General features: G+C 48.7%; 1 protein-coding gene across 2 annotated transcripts in view; it reads left to right on the top strand.

Moving 5' to 3' along the window:
* The first annotated feature begins 3,033 nt into the window (after window positions 1-3,033).
* Window positions 3,034-22,618, top strand: part of RBM19 (RNA binding motif protein 19) — a 62,686-nt gene continuing 43,101 nt past the window's right edge. For both annotated transcript variants that reach the window (XR_013922989.1, XM_080355579.1), the window contains exons 1-21: window positions 3,034-3,163; window positions 4,359-4,541; window positions 5,118-5,249; window positions 5,495-5,533; window positions 6,096-6,312; window positions 7,425-7,687; window positions 8,188-8,262; window positions 8,532-8,610; window positions 9,319-9,390; window positions 10,108-10,308; window positions 11,270-11,400; window positions 11,803-11,924; window positions 12,686-12,782; window positions 13,273-13,383; window positions 14,086-14,286; window positions 14,766-14,883; window positions 16,005-16,162; window positions 17,281-17,341; window positions 18,572-18,651; window positions 19,661-19,716; window positions 21,115-21,231. Coding sequence is in view for 1 of the 2 variants with exons in the window: in XM_080355579.1 (XP_080211705.1) it covers window positions 3,128-3,163; window positions 4,359-4,541; window positions 5,118-5,249; window positions 5,495-5,533; window positions 6,096-6,312; window positions 7,425-7,687; window positions 8,188-8,262; window positions 8,532-8,610; window positions 9,319-9,390; window positions 10,108-10,308; window positions 11,270-11,400; window positions 11,803-11,924; window positions 12,686-12,782; window positions 13,273-13,383; window positions 14,086-14,286; window positions 14,766-14,883; window positions 16,005-16,162; window positions 17,281-17,341; window positions 18,572-18,651; window positions 19,661-19,716; window positions 21,115-21,231 (2,549 nt within the window). In the remaining variant the exon portion in view is untranslated. The remainder of the gene's footprint in view (window positions 3,164-4,358; window positions 4,542-5,117; window positions 5,250-5,494; window positions 5,534-6,095; window positions 6,313-7,424; window positions 7,688-8,187; window positions 8,263-8,531; window positions 8,611-9,318; window positions 9,391-10,107; window positions 10,309-11,269; window positions 11,401-11,802; window positions 11,925-12,685; window positions 12,783-13,272; window positions 13,384-14,085; window positions 14,287-14,765; window positions 14,884-16,004; window positions 16,163-17,280; window positions 17,342-18,571; window positions 18,652-19,660; window positions 19,717-21,114; window positions 21,232-22,618) is intronic.

Genomic DNA, 22,618 nt, shown 5'->3' with positions numbered 1-22,618 from the left:
TGCCCCTTTGGACACCGTGACAGGGCTGTAGATCAAGAGAACCATCTCTCTAAAGACCCCAGTAGATTTTGCGTCTGACCTCTGTCTTCTCATACTTGGGGACAGACGAGATCTGCAGCAGCTTGCTTCCTTCCTTCCTCGCTTCCTTCCTTCCTCTCTTCCTTCCTTCCTCTCTTCCTTCCCCTTCCTTCCTTCCACATTACCCCTGGGGCGTTCACCTCCCAGGGCACCATGTCAGGGACCCTCTGCCCCTCCGCTCCCACCTGCCTCTCCTCACCGAGAGATGCCCCTGACACTGAGGTCCCTTGCCCTGACCCTGCTTTCCAAAGTTCAGCTGCTTTGATGGCAGGCAGCCTGTAATACCATTTTACAGCAAGGTGACCCCTGCTCTTTGGCGCTGTGCAAGCCCCTGTCCAGCCGGCTGACGAGGTGGCCACCTAATGCCTTGTGACAGGTCGGCTGGATGGAGCTTGTGGAAGGACTGCATCTTCCCCCTCCCCTCGGTGGTGGGGTTGACAGTGCTGGGTCCCCTCAGGAGTGGGGGGGTTGGAGGATTGAGGACAAAGGGACAGTCATGGCCTGGACCCTGCCACCTGCCCATCACACCCCCCAATGTGAAGGTAACTGAGGGGACAGGAAGGCAAACTTGCTTCTATCTCTGAATGGCACCCTGGCTGTGTGTTGATGTTGTGTCACCTTTGTCAGGCATGTTACCTCCCAGTCACCCTCTGCCTCACTGCTATAAGCCAGTTTAAGAGAGAAAACTTGTACAGGGTTGTTTTTTCTCTCACTTGCCCACTTGCTCCCACTGTGGCTGCCTGTGTCCATCCTCTTTGCTGATGGGGACCTCTCCTGTGTCCCCAGGCACTGCTGCAGGGACAGTCTGTGGCACAGGGACAGGGGTATCTCACACTGGCACCATCAAAGACAATAGCTTCCAGGGAAAAAAACCAAATCAAAACCCATTTATTTGGTCTCTTCCCCAGTCTCTGCTTTGGAGAAGGGGCTGTTTGACCTGCACCCAGTGATCCCCCCAAGCTGGCTGTGCAATGCCCAATCTATCCCCTCTCCAGGCCACATGCCAGCAGCAGAATGGGTAAGGATGATCTTCAAGACATACTCAAGCACTAGGAGCTGCTTTCCAAAACCTCCTGTGAGCCTCAGTTTCCCTCTGTTTGCCCAGGGCTGGGATCTCTGATCAGCAACGAGCCCACCTTGGGGAAGGACCTTCCATGGTGCAGCAGAACCGCCTGCTGAAGGAACAACTCTCTTATCTCTCTGCTGCACTGCAAATCTCTGGTTTTCCAGGAAAAAAAAAAAAAAGTGTATTTATGTGTGTATATATGTATAGATAGATAGATAGATAGATATAGTTCCAACTCTCACTTTTGTAAACTTAAAAACTTGACCCACCCTTGGAAGTAGAAACCACAAAGGAAATGAAATCTAAAGTCAGTATTTGTAAAGCTTGTGCTTCTGTATTGCATTTTTGCATCTAGGGACGGTTAAAATATGCTGTTTTCAAATAAGTGAGATTAGCAAAGCATCTCCATGAACTTTGCAAAAGCCACATCCCCACATAGACGCCGAGGTTTCTTTGCTGGGACCAAGAGGCAGCTTGGGTGCTTGGCTCAGCTAAGCCCTTCTCTTCCAAGCATCACTGGAGAACTGGCTCTTTCTGGTCCCGGGTACCCTCAGAGGATGCAGCCTCTGCAGCCAAGTGCTCTCACCTGGGGAAAATCAACCCAAATTACAGGAGGTAGGTAGGAGGGAAATTGCAGCCCCAGGTGAAGCTGTGGTTGGAGGTGAGGACCCACCGAGAGCAGAATGATTTGCTCTGGCAAGGGGACATCTTCATCCCAGCAGCACCAGTTAGGAGGCAAGGATGGTGCTGTCTGAGCAGGAGCTGGAACTGCTGCTGGCTGCGAGCAGCAGGTGAGGAGGAGATGGGGAAGGAAGGAGAGAGGAGGGCAAGTGTCTTGGAGAGGACAGGAGTGACAAGGACAAAGTCTGTTTGTGTTAGTGATGGTGTGTGGCCCTGTCAGTGCCAGCCTTGATCCCAAGTGACAGGCCTGACGGGTGGCCAAGGACGAGGCAGGAGCAGAGGGCAGGGGGGGCTGGAGCTGGGTCCCTGGTGCCGTGACACTCGATGAAGTCCCTTGGAATGGGGGACATTGCCCTAGCTCTCCTCCCCTGGGCTGGGCAGGGGAGGCACCAGTGCTGGGGTAAACTGGATTTGCAGCCAAGCTGGGGTGAAAAACTATTGAGGGCTGTCCTGAGCACCTTCCTCTGGGGATAACGGTGTGAAAACAGATTTCAGGCTCGGTTCGCTGCCTCTTGTGTAGGACATGAGTGCAGGGCTGTGAGCAAGGGGGGGTGCTTGGCGAACAGCCCCGCTTTCCCAAAGTACATTGTCCCCTCTGGCACGGGATTCTCAGGTGGGAGAGGACCCTCAGTGTTTAATAACCCTCAAGGGATTTTTCCCCTAGGATTTTTTGGCCACTTTTGTCCACGGGAGCTTCTACAACACAACATCCCGTGGCTAGGGTGTTTTTAGCTGTTCTGTGGAGAAAAGCTTCTTTTGCTCAGTCCCGTTCCCCTTCCCTGCTGCCTGAGCAGGGCGGCGGGGCACCTGCGGCTTCACCCCGCGCTAAACCCAACTCCTCGGTAGCCCCCGCGGGGTTTTGCTCCGGGTCGGGGCTGCTCAGCGCGGAGCGGGCAGCGGCGGGCGCCGGGCTCCCTCCTCCGGCCCCGCGGAGCAGCGCGGCCGGGCCGGGCGGCTGTGGCGGCAGACCCCGCAGGAACCCGAGGAGGGGCAGCGGGGTCCCCTCTGCGAGGGGGACGCACAGTCTGCCCGGTCCCTGCCCCCTTGCTGCTCCCGGTTGTGCCCCAGGCTCCTCCGCTCGGGCCAGGCCCGGCCCGTTGCTACGGGCCCGTTGCTAGGGGCCCGTTGCCAAGACCCGGAACCCGCCCCTGGCGCCTGCGCGGTGCGGCGCCTCGCTCACGTGACCCGACGGGAAGATGGCGGCGCCCGCGGGCCGGCGTGTGCGGTGCTGAGTGCGGCCGGGCCGATCCAGTTTCTGTCGCTACTCCAGTTTCTGTCGCCACTCCGGTTTCTGTCACCGCCATGTCGCGGCTCATCGTGAAGAACCTCCCCAACGGGGTGAGCCCGCCACACGGTTGCGGCGAGTGCGGGCTAGAAGGGGCCTTCCGGGCCTAGAGCTGGGTGTGAGGGGACACGCTGGGGGCCCGTGGGCAGCGAGAGGCCTCGGAAGGGAGGGGGCCCTCGGTGCCGTGGGGACGATGGTGAGGAGGGAGGTTCTCTGGGAGAGAGGGTGTTCGGTTCGCGGTGAGGGAGGAAGATGTGGTGGGGTGGCCAGGGAAGGGGACACTTAGGAGAGAAGGTGTGCTGGGTCCTTGTGGGAGAGCGGGGAGGCACCTTTGGAGCAGGGTGGTGGGGGGCCCCAGGCAGGGGGTGCCCCAGGAGGGGTCAGGGAGTTGCCCTGGTGGGGAGGCAGAGTGCAGGGCAGCAGCTGGGGAGGTGCCCCGGGGTGGGAGTGCAGACCCCCAGGGTGGGGGACCGGAGCTTGTGGCCGCTGCCCCCCTCTAGTTCTCCAGGAGCTGAGTGAGGGTGTTCACTGTGCTGTTTTGCTGCCATCTGCATCCCCTGGGAAGGTGTCACTGTCCCTGTGGTTGAACTGGGGGCTGGACTGTGGGAAACCAATGCTGTGGGGCCTGGGGCTCTGCTGGAGCTGGTGCAGCCTTTAGCTGTGGGGGCATTGCAGAGAGAGCTGTGGGTGTAGTGGATTCCTGGAGGTGCAGTGGTTTGGTAGCTGATGTGTGAGGAGAGGCTGGGAGAGCTGGAGAAGTGAAGCTGAGAGGGATCTGATAAATATTTCCAGGGTGACATTAAGGGGATGGGACCAGACTCCTTTCAGTGGTACCCAACAATAGGATGAGGGGTGACAGGCACAGGCTGAAACACAGGAGGTTCCATGTGAATATGAGCAGAAACTTCTTTCCTTTGAGGTGCCAGAGCCTGGCCCAGGCTGCCCAGAGCGGGTGTGGAGTCTCCTTCTCTGAGACATTCAAACTCGCCTGGACCCACCTGTGTGATCTGCTCTGGTGACCCTGCGTGAGCAGGGGTTGGACTGGGGGATCTACAGAGGTCCCTGCAACCCAACCAGTCTGTGATTCTGTGTGTTTTGTGTTTTTTCTTTTTAATCGGTGTTGCCACAACACAGTGCGATTCCTACAGCACTTTGGAAACCCTCTGATAGCAAATATTTTGTTTTGGACCCAAAAATCTGTCATTGCATTGCTGATTTGCCCTCCTCTTGTCATTTCTCATTTCCCAGATGAAGGAAGAGCGCTTTCGGAAGCTGTTTGCCGCCTTTGGCACGCTGACTGATTGTTGCTTAAAGTTCACCAAAGATGGCAAGTTCCGGAAATTTGGCTTCATTGGTTACAAGTCTGAAGATGAAGCTCAAATGGCACTGAACCACTTCAACAGAAGTTTCATAGACACTTCCAGAATCACAGTGAGTTCATCTTTAAAAATATCTTCTTTAGATTCTTAAGAAAGTTCATCATTTTTGTAGTCTTAGGGGTGAACAGCCGGGGGCTGAGAAAGCCTGGAGATTAAGTCCTGTGCAGCAAAACAGTAAAACCTGAGACTGGGCCTTGTTGCTGGAGTCTCAAGCAAATACTGGGTTCAGCTGGGCTGTGTTTGTGTGCTGGCAGCGATTTTGGTGCTGGTCAGAACAGCAATGCCAGGTTTTGAGCTGTCATACTCTGAACTTTTGAACATGAGGTCATCTTTCATGTAAAGTCAATTCATCTTGGTGCTCTGGACAGAGGATGGTTCATGATAAGCAGGATATCTTGTTTGATTGTGCTTAAATGAGCACAGCAAACTGTTCCCCATGTGCACTGAACATGTAGCCCTGTGTTTTTAAAATGAACATCTGAACGGAGTTGCCTGTTCTTCCCCTGCATATGCACCCTCCATCCCGTCAGGGTTATTAAGACTTATTTCTGAATGAGGCTTATCCAGCAGTTACAGAACCAGACTCTAGAATGTATGTTTTATTAAAGATCTGATTGATTATTTTCAGGTGGAGTTATGCAAGGCTTTTGGTGACCCTTCAAAACCCAAAGCCTGGAGTAAGCACTCTCAGAAGGCTCCTGCCTCAGAAAAACAGCCCGAGAAACCTGTGAGAAGTGCAGCTCCTACAGGCACAAAGAAAGTGAGTCTGGCTTGTTTCTTTGAGGCTCTAGTGTGTGTTGGGGACTTGGAAGAGAGAAGAGTGGCCCAGTGTTTGGGGAAGGGGACAGAGCAGCTGGGACAGTGGGTGTTGGAGTCCTGGTTCTGATGTTTTTTGCCTTAGGATCTGTGTTCCCTGTAGCGTTAAGTTACCTGAGAAATTATCTTGGCTGTGCTTCTTATAATCCTTTCTGAAAATGCTTTTTTTTTTTTTTTTTTAAATCCTAGGATAAAAAGAAGAAAGATCCAACAGAAAACTTAAAGCAGGTGAGTTGAGGTTAAATTGCAACCCCTACATTCTTACTAGCTTTTTTTTTTAAGAGTAAGTGCTGAGTAACTCTTGCTAATTCAGCAAGATGTATGATTTCACCAACTCCATGACAGTCCAATTCTGCTGTAAAAAAACATTATTTTAATGATCCCAGTTCTGGGGACTGATTTTTTTTAATTGTCATTTACTCCTGTGTGAGCACACGCTGCATTCAGGACAACCCTGTTTGAACAATTCTGGTTTTTAACCATACGTGATTGTTGTTAGGTTGATTTCTACATTTTTTCCTTTTAGATTTTTTTTTTTAAGTGCTTTCTAAACATCAATTACAAAAAAGTAGTAGGACTGAGAGATCTTGAGAAGACTTTAGTTGTTTAAATGCTCACCTTGTGAGTATAAAGGGGACTCCCCTCTTAGTGATTTTTTTTTTTTTTGTATATATATATATATATATATATATAATACTAGAAGTGAGATTAAGTCTTTGAATTCAAACACACTACTAGCTCTCCCATGTCTGTCCTCACGTCTTGACTGATTGATTGATTTATTTAACAGCTGGAAGAAGATAAAACATTCCAGGAGTTCTTGGTGGTTCATCAGAAACGGTCTCAGGTGGCCACTTGGGCTAATGACACTTTGGCAGAGAAGCCCAAGAAGGGGAAATCCAAGGTGGCAGATGATTATCTCAACTTTGACTCGGATGAGTCTGAGGAGCTGAGTGATGAGGAGGAGGACGGGAATGAACCCCCTGAAGATAAGGAGGGCACTAAAGGTACCAAAAGGGTCAATCATCCGTCGTGTGTCTTTGTCTCAGGGAATGTGGGAGCAGATGTGTTGATGGGACCTAACTCGGCGTCCTGCCTCCAAATGGAGACGGTGTAATTGGGAAAGTGGTTTCTCACACATGAGACTTGTTCTGTGTGCTGTGGATCCATGGATGTTTTTCTAGATTTGAGGAAATGTGGGAAATGCAGCTTCTGGTATTAAGGAGACAGCATTTCTGCTTTCCCCTGGGTCCTTAAGTCTGTGTCTAGGGAAGAGTAATAGGGCAAACATCTGCATCTTTTCCTTCAGTGCTCTCCTGGTCTTCTGCTGCTTTCATCTCCAGGATTTCCAGAGCTGGATGTCGTTTCTGTTTGTTTAGTAACCTGTAGCTGATGTCTGTGAACTTGCCTGCTCTGACCTTGGTGCATATTTCTGGAAATGCTGATGTATCCTTGAGCTGATGGGACTGGACAGAGTTCAATATCTTGGAGCCTGAAAGGAAAACTGTATCTCATGGAGTAATGGATTAACTTGGAAGACTTGAGAAATCTGGGCTGCGGTCTGGTGCATGTCTTCTTAGAATCCCATGTCCCTGCAGAAGAGATGAATGTGGTTTTGGAGCCTTTCTCCCTCCCTATGTGGTATTTCTTTATGCTGCTCTGTTGGAGTGAATAGTGCTTTCCCTCCTGTTCTTCATCTCTCTTTGGGTAACTGAAATGTAGGTGTGATTGGTTGATCTTTGTTGGATGGAGTGTTTTGGAGAAACAGCTTCTTCTCTCCTTTGTCCAGCAAAACTAAACTGAATGCTCAGAAACCTTCTATGGGGTCTGCTTGAAGTATTTAGTTAAAGTGGAGACAAAATACTTTGCCATGGAGTTCCTCAAGCTCCTTTCTGATTTGTTTTATACACGAACTGTTGCTTTGAAAAACAGTGATTCAGACTGTCAGTCTGGAAGTGCTGAGATAAAATTGCTTTGCTATTCTCAAGCCTTTTCTTCACGTGGAAGGTGTAGAGGAGAGGAAGATGTTTCTTATGATTGTGTTAGTTCTCAGGTAAAACCTGGCTGGGATAGAGCAGCAGCATCTGTGTGAAAAAAACTTCTATGTTCTCTCTGACAGCAAAGAAAGGAGGGAAGAAGGCAGCTACCAGCAAAGACCTCTCGGATATGGACTACCTGAAATCGAAAGTGGTGAAGGATTCTTCCTCCTCATCCAGTACAGAGGATGAAACAGACAGTGAGGAGGGGGAAAGTGAGAGCGAGGAGGATTCGGGCATTGCAGAAACCAATGGTACCCACACGGGGAAAAGGGGGAAGCCAAAAGCCCAGCAAACACACCAAGAGGTGCCAGTGCAGAAGAAGACAAAAGAGTCTGCGCTAGAGGTAAAGCTGAATTAGACTTGTGCCTTATCTAAAGCAGGAGCTTGATGGGATGTGTGTTTCTGTCAGTCACTCCAGGGGTGAACTGGAAGCCCAAGGTCTGTGGGACCCCCAGGTACCTGCTGTCTTGGCTCACTGAGTGGGAGCTGTTACAAAAGTTTCCTGGATCTCCTCTTAGTGCTGATTGAATTTACCCCTGCAGAAAAGGGGACGCTTCCTAACAAGTGCTATTAATGCCCTTTTCAGAGGCTTTTCTGTTTCTCCTGTGTCCGTCATTGCAGGAAACGCTGTTCTGCAGAACTCGGATTTTAGTGACCGGGTTTGACTATCCCAGCCAAACCTCATGCCCTCACCTGGCACCTCCTGCCTAGGCTGCGAGAATCTCTTGATAGCGTCTCCCACTTTTCAGCCTCCTGCTCGTGGATAAGACTAGCTCGTTGTGCTGTGACTTGCTGGTTTTCACTCAGCTTTTATTTCCTTTTTTTTTCTATCCTTCTGTCCAGAACCAAGGCAGCTCAGTGGAAACCAGCACACAATACACAGTGAAGCTTCGTGGTGTCCCCTCCAACATCACTGAGGTAAGCTTTGTTACAGAGCCAGAAATGGAGACTCAAGGATGTTTTCAGTGTGCAGTTTGGCACCATTTTTGCAGAGGTTTCTGTCCTCACTTATGGAGCTGTTTTGAGGGTTGTATGCGTGGCTGGGGAAACTTTTGGACTGGCTTTGTGCAAGGATGTTGTATGTTGCATGTAGCATTTTTATAGTGTATATAAAAAACCCTGAGTCTGAAATGTGCTGCTTCCTGTATCTGAGAATTCATTTAAACAATTAACAATTCTTCCTCCAGCAAAAGATTCGTGAATTCTTCTTTCCTCTGAAGCCGGTGGCAATCCGGATAGGGAAAAAAGCCTGGGGGAAAAATTCAGGTAATGTCTGCATGTGGTAGGGGGGTTGCTCTGTGAGTTAGACGACCTCTCAGTCACACCTCTGCTCTTGCCACCTGCAATTCCAAATCGCTGCCTCATGTCCTGATTCTCACAGACCTTTCTGTGACTTTGCAGCTCATCTGCCCTACTTGCTGTCTGCAGGGCAGAATGTGTTTGCTGTGCTCCCTCAGGAGTAGCAGCAGGGGCCTTTTCTTTCATCTGCCTCCGGAACGTTCCTAAACATCCCAAGCCAAGGGAAGTTTTTTTCCTCTGGGATAACTGCAGCAGCACCCGGAGGCTTTGCTGACTTGTACATATTGGCTGTAGAGCAGCCTTTGCTGCAGCTCCTGGAGGTACCACCCATCAGAAGAAGCATGAAGCTGGCAGGGAACTTTGCTTTATGCTGTTTTCCTTTTGTTGCCTACCAGCAGATGTATAAAACCTTTTTCTTTACGCTTGTAGACTCCTGTGAAAACCTACTTCAGCTGTTAAATCGGGCCGCTCTGGTTTGCATGTAGAGAACGAGCATTTAAAAGGCAGCTTTCCAGTTTGCCACGGCTATTTTCAGGCTGATTGAAACTTTAATAGGAGCAGAATGCTTTATCTATAGGAATCTATATTAAAGAAAGCCCAATTCACCCTTAATTAGCCAATTAGTGGTTGTGTGTTCCCCACATGATGCTCAGTTGAACCTTTCCTTCCTTCAAGGTTATGTCTTTGTTGACTTGAAGAGTGAAGCAGACATGCAAAGGGCCTTGAAGCGGAAAAAAGAATACCTGGGTAAGGGCTGTTTGTTCCCTCTTGCTCTGGCTGATGTGGATGGCTGGTGCTCAGCTGCTGGAGTGTTCCCTGCAGAAGTATCTGCCCTTGTTTCAGTTTTTCCCAGGCAGATGGTGGGGGTGGTTTCCCCTGCTCAGCTGACACAGGATAAACCAAGAGCAGCACAGAATTGGCAGGGGACTGAGCTGTGTGGCTGTGTGTCTGTCTTGCTCTTTGGCCCTCGATTTTTTGTTGTGTTCTTGAAGCCTATCTTGCTCTTAAAATAAAAAAATGGTAGTTTTTATAATAACGAATTCAAAATTATATTGTTTAAATTTAGTTGGGATAGCACAGGGGATTTGTACAAATGATTCTGTAAGGCTGTGTTTGAAACCTGTGCTTGACCTAGCCCTTAGTGGAACTACTAGAATTATATTTGCAAAAATCTTATGCAGAATAAGAGTATCTGCTTGGAAGCCTGTGGATAGCGTGGGCACAGGCAGAAAGGCTGGAGCTCTCTGAAAAGAAGGGAAACTGCAGGGTTGTCTAGCAAATGTTATCTTGGTTTTTATGAAGATTATGTCTTGCAGCTCCCATTCCCCCCTTTATTTTAAATCAGGCAGAGTTCTGCTCAAAGCTTCTGTCACTGCTGTAAGCCCAGGCTCTTTACGCACCGATGTTGTTTGCCCATGGCCTTGGAAAACAACTAACCTGCTTCTGTGTGTGTTTGGAGGTTAGGTGGCCGATGCATTGAGGTATTCCGATGCAGGAATATCCCCAAAGAAACTGTTCCAGCCAAACCTGATAACCAGCCATGGCAAAGAATAATGAGGGATGATGAGGAAGAAGAGGACCTGGCTGAATCAGGGAGACTCTTTGTCAGGAATCTTCCCTTTACTAGCACTGAGGAGGACTTGGAGAAGGTCTTTTCCAAGTATGGTAAGTATTTGCTCTGGGACTTGCAGGTCTACGTGTTTTCCTCTGTGCACACAGAGATTTTCTTGCTGGTTGTGAATGGACAAAGCTCCATGTCCCACAGCTCTTGAGTATGGACCGAATCCTATCATCTTTATTCTCTGGTGTGTGGCTGCTTGGCTGTGACACTGGTGCTGGCTCTGTGGAGGTTTAGATTGGATATTAGGAAGAGTTTCTTCCCCAAAGGGCTGTCGGGCATTGGAACAGGCTGCCCAGGACAGTAGTGGAGTCACCATGCCTGGAGGGGTTGAACAGACGCGGAGATGAGGTTCTCAGGGACATGGGCTAGTGCCAGGGCTGGGATAACAGTTGGACTTGATGATCTTGAGGGTCTTTTCCAACCTAAATGATTCTGTGCTTCTTTGCATGAAGCATGTACTGCTGTGTGCACCTGCCCTCGCCCCTTTTCACAAGGGAACCAAAAGCACCTGCTGCATGAAATACTGATCATTCGGATTTCTAGATACTGTAGGTAGGAGGTGAATCTCCGAGATACATCCCAAATTCACGTTCATGTTTGGCGTGTCAGGTGGAAGCTTGAAGCTTCCCTTTTCCAGCTCAAAGTTACACAAATTTAAGGTTCTCTTAGCATGAGTGTCCTGGGCAGAGAGAGAAGGTTGGTTGTCAAAATCTGTATTCCTCACTGAAAGTAAATGCAGCTGCTCAGAGCTTGCCTGGTTTGTGTCATGTGTCGAAGCCCTGTGAACTGCCACATGGTGTGCAAGTCAACTTGGGGTTGCTTTTTCTGGGCCTGTCGTGTTGTTCTGTAGCTCCTCACCCAGACTGGTGGGTGCTGCACACCCTCTGCAATATTCAGAGCTGCTTCCTGGCACTACTTCTCCCTGGCTTTGGCCAGGAGGTGCCAGTTCAGAGTGTGTGGTCGCCACCTGAGGACATCTCACAGAAGGGCCTTGTCTGTTTGCAGGACCCCTCTCGGATATCCATTTCCCTATTGACAGACTGACCAAGAAACCTAAAGGGTTTGCTTTCGTCACCTATATGATTCCTGAGCACGCGGTGAAGGCCTACGCAGAACTGGATGGGCAAGTGTTCCAGGTACGGTGATGGGTGGTTTTCCTGTGCTGTTGGACTGCAGCAGGTGGGAATGTCTGTTAGAAACGTGACCAAGTGTTTACTTCTGTGCTTTGCTGAAAAGGTTGAGTCCTTCTGCCTCACAGTATGGGAACAGAGTTGCCTTTGGTACAGTACCCTAGTTTGAACAGCCTCTCAGGTACGAAAACCTGAGCTAGAGGTGGAGAAAGAGATCTGAGGCTCAGTCTCTCACAGCGTGTGGTTACTCTGACTTGCTGTCACGTCTCCTTTGGGAGGGAAGGTTCCCTCCTTCCACTTACACTGCTCGACTAGGAAAGGTGCCAGAAAATTTCCTCCACTCTGCTTAGGTCATGGACTTCTGTGGGTTATTTCAGAGCCACCAGACCTCTTCCTTCTTTCTTCTAGGGTAGGATGATGCATCTTTTACCATCCACAATCAGAAAGAAAAAATTCGAAGGTGCAGATGCAGAAGGGTCTTCCTCCTACAAAAAGCGGAAAGACGCCAAGGACAAAGCCAACAGTGCCAGGTACAGAGGTGACTTGTAGTGGAGCAAGACAACACAACCTTCCAAGTGCCCAAGAGGCAGGAATGCACATGCGGCCTTTGTAGGGCCTGTAGATATAGATTACTGACGCTAAATAAGCATTTGTTGTGCAGCTGTTTGCTTTCTCTCTTATCTACTTGATTCCTTTGTCCAAGTAGCTCTAGTAGTTCAGTGAACAGCAAAAACTGAGAGAAACATGGGTTTGAATGGCTTTGTGTATGACTTTTTCTCTGGTGTCTAATAAAAGTTGGTCAGCTGTAATTCTTTAGGGCAGTGGTTTCAGATCAGTTGGATCTTTCTCTTCTACTTATACACCTGAATTTCTAAAACTTACAGGAACTTTTTTCTTTCTCTGTGACCAATTAGTTCGAAAGAAGTGGCTGATCCTTTCTAACTTGAAGGGAAAGGGATGCACCTTGCATGGGCTTTGTGCTTTTAGGAAACCAGTTGAAGAAAACATGTGTTTCTGTGAGCCAAGATATGAACTTCCAGCTGTAACTGCAGAGCTCTGGGCAGTGACCTCCTGGGAAGCAGAGCGAAGCTGCCTCCAGTGCTGCCTTTCTGTTCGCGCTCTGGTTGTGTTTCCATCATCCTGTCCCTTCTCTAAGATTGTTCCATCCTTCTTTCCCTCAAACTCTTCACTCTGGTGGAATTCAAAGCTGTTTTTACCCAAGACTGTTGAGAGGCACCAGTGGAAAAATGAACTGGATGACTCTGAACCTGACTCTCCATTCTCTTTCCAGCTCTCACAACTGGAACACGCTGTTTGTGGGGACAAATGCTGTGGCTGATGCCATTGCTCAGAAGTACAATGCTTCCAAAAGCCAAGTGCTGGATCACGTGAGTTGGGTTATTGAGCAGCTGGGGTGGGACTTGTGGCACGGTTACCTCGTGCCAAGGTCCTGTCTGGTTTTGTGCAACAGAAGCCTTTGTGTATCCACAAACACCACACAGGCTGAGAGATCAGTGGTGCTGTAGCCTCCCTGTGGGATCTGAGCCTAACAATCTCTTTGTCACTGGAAGACAAAGTCACGTTCCCAGCTCTCCTGCCCATGAATTTTGCATTTCTACATAACTAGTTGTTGGGAATTTGCACCCTAAAGCTCAGATCCTTCCTGGAAACTGCGTTTTGCCTTGGGAAGCATTCTGACTCCAACAGCAAAACTCCCAGAAGCTTCAGAGCAGCTGGAGCATTTTACCTATATGCTCTCTGCCAAATTCCCTTTGCATGTGCTTATGGGATCAGCAGGTGCCCAGCATCTAACTGGATCAGGCGCTTTGCTTCCCTCTTTTTTAGCTTTGTCACATTGTCACTTGATCTTGCCTGCAGGAGAGTAAAGACAGCGTGGCGGTGAGAGTCACTCTGGGAGAAACCGAGCTGGTCCAGGGAATTCGCCGGTTCCTCATTGAAAACGGAGTCAGCCTGGATTCCTTCAGCCAGGTGAGATGCTCAGCTGGAGGCAGCGATGTGGACCTGTATCTTCTATGTGATGGCCTAGTCCTAGTGTCCTCAGCTCTCTTAGAAATTAGCAATTAACTCCTTAGTGTCTGGCAGAATTGAACCCTTACGTGGGTTAGGAAATTTTCTGTCCATTTGAAAATGCAGCTGCCTTCAGGATGGTTGAAATATGTGTTGTGATGGCTTATAGTATGATGGTCAGTGTGCTGTAGACAGAGGAGGTGTCCCGTGTCCACACCAGGGTGGATCTGGAGCTGAAGCCTCCATGCACAAACATTTGTGGAGCAGGAGGAATCATACTAGGATGTGAATCTCAGAATCATGGAATGGTTTGGGTTGGAATGAACCTTAAAAGATCATCTTGTTCCAACCCCTGCCATGAGCAGGGACATCTGCACCAGCTCAGGTTGCTCAGAGCCCCGTCCAGCCTGGCCTGGGATGTCTCCAGGGATGGTTCAGCCACCACCTCTCTGGCCAACCTGGGACGGGCTCTCACCACCCTCATGGTGAACCCTTCTTATAGAGAGTGTTTTCTAAATGGCTCTTGGCCCTCTTGGATCCTGGGAAGGGGTGACACAGAGTGCGAGAGCACGGCATGCTCAGTCTGAAATCTTCAGTCAGTAAGATACTAGGTTTTGCTTTTTAAATCTAATCTCCCCCTTTTTCCCCCATGGAATGTGGCAGGCTGCTGCTGAGCGGAGTAAAACAGTGATCCTGGTCAAGAACCTCCCTGCCAGCACCAGCGTGGCAGAGCTGGAAGACGTCTTTGGCAAACACGGCAGCCTGGGCCGGGTGCTCTTGCCGGAGGGAGCCGTCACGGCCATCGTGGAGTTCCTGGAGCCGACGGAGGCCAAGCAGGCATTCACGAGGCTGGCCTACTCCAGGGTGAGCGTGGGTTTTGACTGTTTGGGCAGCTGCAGAAAGGAGCACTTGCTGCAAAAGTGAAACACAGAAGACTTTTGAGGGAAGTGAGTTATCCTGGAGACTGCTGTTACTCTAACCCTTGGATTTAAGGAGGTGCCTGGTGCATCCTGTGCAGCAGTGGCTGAGCAGGGCTCTCAACCCACATAGGACAGCTGAACGAGGGGGCTGTGACACATCTAGAAGAGCCTCGGTGGCCTGGAGAGGGTTTCTTTCACCTTTTGCAGTGCAGGAGCGGAGTACATGGTTGACTGTGATCCTTTGAGAAGCTGGATACAGACTCTCCTTTGGTGGAAGAAGGTTTAGCCAGCTGAAAGAGTTGCTAAGCTTTTCCACTGCTGTTTTCCATTACAGAGTTGAGAGGAAAATAAAGCTGAGAGCCGTGTTTTTTCCTTCGGGCCTTGCCTGCTGCTCTTCATGGCTCTCCTATGTTCTTTTTACAGTTTCATTCTGTGCCGTTGTATCTGGAATGGGCTCCAATGGGTGTCTTCGTCAACCCAACCCCTCCAAAAAAAAGCTCTGAGGCTTCAGGAAAGGAAGGCAAAGCAAAGCCAGTACCTGGTAAGAATTTTGACCTTGGGACAGAGTAGGATGTTAATGCCAAAGGGAGATGTATAGTTTGCCCCTTCTGAGCACACCATTGGCTGTGCTGTGGGGATGAAGTTGCTCTAAAAGCCGAGTGGTTGAACAAAGAAAGGAAGGAATTGGTGAGTCAGGGGTGAGAGTTTGTGTGTATTCTCTGGTGTCTAATAAGGGCCTCGTCCCACTGCAGGCGCTGCTTCAGTGTGGGATCCAACAGGTCTCTCCTCACCCTCCCACCTCTGCGAAAGCTCAGTAGCTTTGAGGCCTCTTCATCGTGTTAAGTACAGTAGAAATTATTAAGCCGTTTTAGAAGTTGGGAAGAGAGGGAAATGGATGGATGCAGAGAGTCAAAAGGCAGTTGCCAAATCCTTGCTCCTTGCTAAGAGCAGCCACAAGTACCAGCACATTTGCCCGTTGTCCACGTTTCTGTTCCCCTTCCAGCTGTGGGTAGGAGCTCGCAGCTCCGTGGTGGGGCTTGGGTGCCCCAGAGGAAGGTTTCGCGCTGTCTGCTGAATTGCAACTTGATTACTTGGTTTTCTTTTTATGGTTTTGCCTTTGCAGAATCCCAGAGCAAGTTTTGTACAAAAGAGTGTGCATTGCTGTTGGCCTGAGCGAGGTTTGTGGGTCAGGGAGTAGAAACCCCTGGCCCTAGAAGTGCTAATGCTGTAGCGAAGCCCTTTAAGACCACAACCAGTGTTCTGGTGCAGTTCTTCATTGCCTTCAGTATGTGTTTGGGATTTTATTTAACATGCTGTGGATATATATTGGTGGGAGTTGAGGTTTTGGGCAGCGCAGAAGTATCTTCAAGCACATTTGGGGGCCCTTATTCAGCAGGTGTCTGGCTGGGTTTGGTGTGTGGGTGTCTGAGTGCTGGGGAAGCAGGTGTGTGGAGTTTCTGCACTCAAAGAATAGGTGATATTTTGGCATCCACTGGGTTACGTTCATGTAGTCTGTGTCAGTCCATGTCCACCTACAAAAGGCCTGTAGGAACAGGCCACTTCTCTGCTGGAGCGGTAGCTCTATCAACCGGGGCAGGGGACAAGCTCCTCCAAAACTTGAGTGTTATTTCTTGTAAAGTTGGTTTTATTCTTTTGTTTCAGATCCTGACACTGACTCAGCTGTAAAGGGCTCAGAGGAAACGGCAGCACAGGAAGAAGAGGAAGAAGAAAAGGAGGAGGAGGAAGAAGAAAGTATTCCAGGGTGTACTTTGTTCATCAAAAACCTCAACTTTGCTACCACAGAAGACACACTGAGGGAGGTGAGCCATAGATGGAGCAGAGAGGAACTGGTTTTGCTTAGCATGGTCTGCTCAGATGGAGCAGGAGCAGGTCGAGTGTGTGGTTGGGGGCCAGACTGAGATGCCTAATGGACCAAAGCTTTGGGGTTTCAGGCATCAATTAGACAAACATACCTGAAACAGTTTTGATGGAGTTTAATCCAACTCGGGAAAGGCGGAGGCAGTAGTAAATCTTTTAAGACTCGATTTCCCTGCTATCTGTAATGTTTCTCCTTGGGAAAAGCACTTTTGCAGCTTCAATACTGCTTTGGGTGTTAAGGCAATAAATAATTAAATGATAGTTTTGCTGAGATGTGCTTTTTATCTAAGCTTCTACCCACACTGAGTCGTCTGTGCTGCTTTACCTCAGCAAAGCACTTGGGAGAGATGGTAACGTTTTTAAAGGAGAGTGGGATGTTACTAGCACAATAGGGAAAAGCAACAGGGAGTTCCCGTCTCTGCCACTTTTTGTAGCCGTGCGAAAAGCCACGTTTTGTGGCCCAAGAACACTGGCGCAAGGTCAGTCCATCGTGGACCCAAGCGCCTCTACTTTGGGACTGCTGTTCTAGTACAGACCTGGTCTGGTTGGGTCTGGGAGCAAATGTGCATGTTCAGAAAAGGACTGAGACTTGTCCTCTCCTCTTTTTTGCCTTCGGGCTGCAGTTTTCTGAAGGAGTTGAATTAATTGTCACTGTAAGGCATCACCCTGCAGCCCCTCCTGCGTGGCTGTGGAAGGAGCCATATCCAAGGGACATCCCAGGATTCACCTCCCACCAAGGTCCCCACCTAGGTGTGAGGGCATCTTGTAACCCACAGCGTTCCTCCAGAGCCACCGCAGATCCCTGTGCGGTTTCTGAGGAGTGGCGGAGGATTTCTGGGAACGTGTTTATTGATTTCTTTAAAAGTCTGCGTCTATGTGGGTGTCTGTACAGCAATAATTTTATAAGACGCAGCTGCACCAGCGGCTTGTCAGGTGTGCGCCGGGGGGGTGGGCTTGCAAGTGTGTGCTCCTGGCTCTGGAAGAGAGCCACGTTGTCACTCGAGTTGAGTTGCAAGCCTGTGACAAAGAGAACTGAATCACGTGTCTAAATTCCTTGCAGACGTTCTCCAAAGTGGGAGCTGTGAAGAGCTGCACAATATCCAAGAAGAAAGACAAAGCAGGTACTCTAGATGCTGCTGTTCAATTCCTTCCCTCGCCTGGTTGCTGAGGGCTCAGGTGTGGCATTGCTTTAGCATTCATCTGCCGGAGCATTTGTGTTCTTGCTGGCGAAATCCTTAATGTTTCTAGAAGTGCGCCTGTTGAAATGGCTTGAAAACAATGACCAAAAATACCCTGGGTTTCATTCTAGAAGGTTAAGCTCCATTGTGGAATTTGTGGAGATGTGGCATTCTCTTGAGATCAGGATAGAGGAGCCAACTCTTTCAGGGTCACAGAAGAGAGCGGGATATAAGTTGAAAGGAACCGATGCCCTGTGAAGATTAAACCTGCATATGACAAGCTGTATCCGGGATCTTCAAGGATGCCTGGCTGAATGCGGTGCTGAGTGGGCTCCATTTGCCTTCTGCCTGCCCGCTTCGAACCCAGCAGGCTCCAGTGACAAGTGCTTTTGACTGTTGCGTTCCCTGCGCTCGCTTTCTGAGCGAAGTTTGCTTAAGGCAAGCACTTGCCAGGTGGGCTGTGTCTTTCTTCCAGATTTTAGGTGAGGGGGTCACACAGCTTTATGGGATTTTGCCTTAGCAGGGCTCCTCTTGCATGAGATGCTTGAAAACTCAGATCCACTGAAAGAAAAAGAAATAAAGTGCAGTCTTCAGCACTGCTAATGTGGTGGCCAAAATGAATTTCTGAAGGGGTTGCAGGTGAGAAGTGTTCCCTCTGGGGACCAGACTGCAACCTGCACATTGCTATCCTGCAACAAAAGTCACACCCATTTCTGGGTAGTTGGCCATTTTTCCAGATGAAGGTCTCATTTCATTCATGAGGAAATAGTTCTATGTATAAATAAACGTTTGCGTGTCTGTAATGGGATCATTCTCCCGACTATGACTGGCGGTTGTTTTGTAGGACCTGGTGTTTTATTTAAGGAGGTTGCACTGAAATTATGCAAAGTATAAAATCTGTTTTGCAGGCAACATTGGTTATAACTCCTCTTTGACATCAGCTCCAAAACGAGCTGCTCTAGAGCAGCATCTTGCACAAAACAAGTCAGGACCGGGTTCCTGTGAACAGTGTTGGTGTCAGTCTATGGGCATGGTGGCCCTTTGACCAGGGTATTAGTTTTTGTCCCCAGAATTTTGACAACTGGTGCTTGTTTCTGATTTGTTTTTAAACCTTCTGCTTAATATCATCATAATTTCCCCATAGCTTAATGAGCCGCCTTTCTCTTCCAACAGGCACTTTGCTTTCCATGGGCTTTGGATTTGTGGAGTACAAGAAGCCCGAGAGCGCCCAGAAAGCCCTGCGCCGGCTCCAGGTAAGCTGGGCCACATTTCTTTCCAGAGATGAGGGTTGAAGGTGTGGATGAACCATGAGGTTCCAAATGTAGGATGTTGGTGCTGTGAATTACATGGTGCAGACGGAGGAGCCTCTGAAATGGGCCAGGTTTGTGGGGGAAGAGGGTGTGTAAAGGGACAAGACTTCCTGCAGAAGAGTGCTGATCCAGTGCAGAGGTGGCAGAAAATATGTAATGATTGACATTTAATGAGTTTATTCTGCAAAGTTTCCCTTTGAAGAGTGACAGAGACCCAGGCCCCCACTCAAAATGAAAATAAATACTGCTTAGTATCTAGTGCTGCGGAGTTCAGCTCTACCCTCTGTGATCTTCAGGGTCTTCCAGCCTTCCCCATGACACAGGGTGCACGGATTGGCTGGAATAAGGAATAAATCATTCCCTCTGCTGTTGGAACAGGGAATGATCCCGTTCTAGGCAGATATAAAGGCATTACGCTGTGTAATTGTGCGTGTCCAGTGACCACAAGCCTTGAGTCTCGCCTTCAATATTTCCCATTCCACAGTCTAGGTAGTGTTGGGGTAGATGTGAGTTCTCCATTGTTTGGAGAAGCAGAATCCTGGGGAAGAGAGAAAGGAGGAAAATGGGTATTTTGTGGAGGGAGAGGGCAGCAGGGCTCCAGGATCCCAGTGCACATTGTGTGCTGTGTTGTCTGTCTGCAGAAAACTGAGGCACAGGAAGCAAGAACGGAAAGATTTTCTTGCTGTATTGGCTTCTGGTGGCCAATGAGACATCCTTGGCTCATTGCAGAACAAGTAATGACAGTCACAGGGCTGCTGCTTTGCTTAATCAAGATGTCTCCGACTTCGTATTAGAAACCTTGTCTTGCATGAGAAACGTTCAACAGAGAAAAACTTTGACAGGGAGAAGGGGAAGAATATATGGGAAAGAGCAAGGTGTGAAATGCCGTACTTGCATCTTGGAAGCTGTGGTGACTTTGATTTTGTTGTTGTTTCTTTGTTTTAATTTCTAGGGCTGCTCTGTAGATGGCCATAAGCTGGAAGTGAAAATCTCAGAGAGAGCTCTCAGGTAAAGCTTATGCCTCACCTTTGTAACGTGGTTACCTTTAAGCTGCAGGAATACTTGGCAGGTTCTTAATTTCTTAACGAGCGTCTCTGCATCATGAGGGACATGATCAGTAGCGCTCTGACTGTTTAACACATCAGCCTTTGTTGTGCTTTACTCCCTTTGGTCAATCTTGAAAAGAAAAAAGGGATGATGAATAGCTGATGCGAGGATGTTCACCTAGTACATGACATATTTCCAGTTAAAATCCCCCAGCAGCATGTAGTGTGCTGGGACCCCAAAAATGAGCCCAAAGGGAGCACCAGGCTCTTGAGTTTTCTTCCACAGTGATGGAAAAGGCTCCTCTGGGACCTCTGCTTTGGTGACAGTTTGGTCAGCGCTGCAAAATCCACTGTGGCCCAGCTTCCAGAATTCTTGAAGAGAAATATTCTCTGGGTAATGAAATATTTTACCCAAGTGTATCAGGGAGAACAGGAGCTTAAGAATGATGTTCTGCTGCCGATTCTGATCAAATCTATATTTACACATTTCTTCCTTGCTTGAAAAAAACTTTGGATTTAACTTGTTTGGTTTGGGCAGCCAGGTGCAGGGGAGATGGTCACTTGTGGATGAGTTTACTTGGAGGTCGAGTCCTGCTTTTTAGGGTTTCTTTCCTAGTTTTTATTCAGTACAGAGTCTTCTAAGTGCAAAGCAGAAAATTAATCCAGATGCTTGAAGGTAAATGTTGACACCTAAAAACTGCCCTTTAGACACTTTGGAAATCCTGCTGTAGAAGGTATCTCTTAAATGTCAAAATTTGTTTGAAAATTGGTCTCTGGGGACCAGAAGCATTCTGACAGCTCCCTATCTGTGGTTTATATTTCCATTTTTTAATATACCTTTTTCTTCCATTTTAATTTTAAAAAGTGCTTCAGTTGGTATCCAACCTACAATGAATTCCTCTTTCATTATGAAATAAGCTGCTGTGTTTTGTATTAGGTAAATTCTTACCTCATTCAAGTGCAATACATTTCTAAGTAAAAAAAAAAATATAGTTCAAAAACTTCATTTGCTGTTTTCTCAGCCAGTAAGAGAATCAAAATTAGTTTATATTAAGCTATTTATTTTTAATATATCAAATAGTATGTTCTCTTGACAGTTGAATGGACAAGATTTGGTGCTGCCTGACCTCAACTGAGGTTGCAATCAGCAAGCTTGAAACTCCGATATTCAGATGTAGGATTTAAATCACTTGAATACATCCCTTCTCAGTGTACTATATGAAATTTTGATTGTTGCCAGTGAGGATGTCTGTGAGCCCGCTGGCTGATATTTCTGCATTCCTAATTTTGGAGGAGCCAGGACGTGATGGGTGTTTTGCTGCAGGCTGGTCCTTACCTGCCCTTTCTTTTGACTTCACAGGACCACTGTGAAATCATCCCGAAAGAAGCAAACCGTCAAGAAGCAGACGACTTCCAAAATCTTGGTGCGAAACATCCCGTTCCAGGCCACCGTCCGGGAAATCAGGGAACTCTTCAGGTAAGAAAGCGCTTTCCATTGGGATTGTGGCGTGCTCTGGGCTGGAAGCAATGCTATTTTCATACAGGATCTTGCTATTGGGTTGTATATATGAAATTCGATTTCTTTGTGGAAGTAAACAAGCTGAATGTACAAACGAATAGCTTGGTAGGTTTTACCAGTATAGAAATTGTGCTGGTGAGACATCAGGCAGCGTTTTGGCCGGCGCCGCTGTGAGCTGTGGGACGTGGTGGCCCGTCACCGTGCAGCAGACACCTGCGGAGCTTCCAGACCTCCCCACCCAGCCAGTAAATGACATAACCTTGGATATTTATTTTTCCCTCTTGCCTGAAAGGTGTGCAGCAGCTTTTTCCCTTGGCTGGGAAGGAGCACTGAGAGCCACCACAGACACCTGACAGGAAAGGTTTTAGCTGGAACTGGCTCCCTCCTCTGTCTGTCCATCCCACGTGATGGTTTAGCTCCTTCCCGTTGTGGAGGGAGCGCTCACACCTTGCTTTGCCTTCTGTGAGCGTTTCGCTGTGTGTTCCTCACGTTATCGATGGCGTGTTGCCCTGCAGTCGCAGCCCTGTGTCTGTTGGGGTGCAGGTCTGTAATTCCCTCTCTAGCAAGAAATACCTTGCCAGCCGTGAGACCTGCCTGGGATGGTGCCGAGCAGTAAATAGGGATTTTAGGATCCCAGTCTGTGGTTTTTCTGTGTGCTGGCTGATCTCTGTTTTCTTTTTATCCTCAGCCTTTTGTGCTGTGACTTGTTAAGCCTTGTAATGCATCCTGGAAAAGAGGTGAAACCTTGCACAACACAGCATTACGGCATCTTTTCTATTCCCAGGATGAGAATCTTTTGCTTATTGACCCAGGCTGTGGTCCCTGCTCCACTGCTGGCTTGTGGAAGGAATTTGGGGGAATTTATGTCCATCTCCGCAAAATAAGAGCGATAACTCGCATCTGCAGGGCACGGTGAGGGGCAGTGTTGGGAGGTGGCTCTCCTGCCTGGGTCTCAGCAGAAAGCAGGCGCTTTCCTCTGATCAGGGCTGTGGTGTTTCCTCCCAAAGGGACTGAGTTGAAGAATCGCTTAACCCTCTGAAACCTCCCAGACCACACACTGAAAACTGTCTTGTGAGAGCCACACGGCAGCGTTTTGTTGGCTGGGGGGAAAATTATGCCTTTCGCTATGTACAATGAATTTTACCGACTTTATTAGCATGTGATATTCTCCTCTTATGACCACCGATAAGGACAGCGGTTCCTGTGCAGCTGGTCGGCTGTTTCCTTGCGAGGTGTAAGGTGATGAGGAAAGCTCTGAGTTGCAGCACGGTTTTTGAATGAGCTCGGAAGGTTTAACTGACTGCAGAGTTGACTCTTGGCCACATGTTGCTGGAAGGGTGATGGT

Source organism: Nesoenas mayeri, assembly GCF_963082525.1.
Source record: "Nesoenas mayeri genome assembly, chromosome: 17".
Taxonomy (NCBI): domain Eukaryota; kingdom Metazoa; phylum Chordata; class Aves; order Columbiformes; family Columbidae; genus Nesoenas; species Nesoenas mayeri.
Note: the sequence above shows the minus strand (reverse complement) of the source record. Positions and strands in the feature narration are given on the sequence as shown.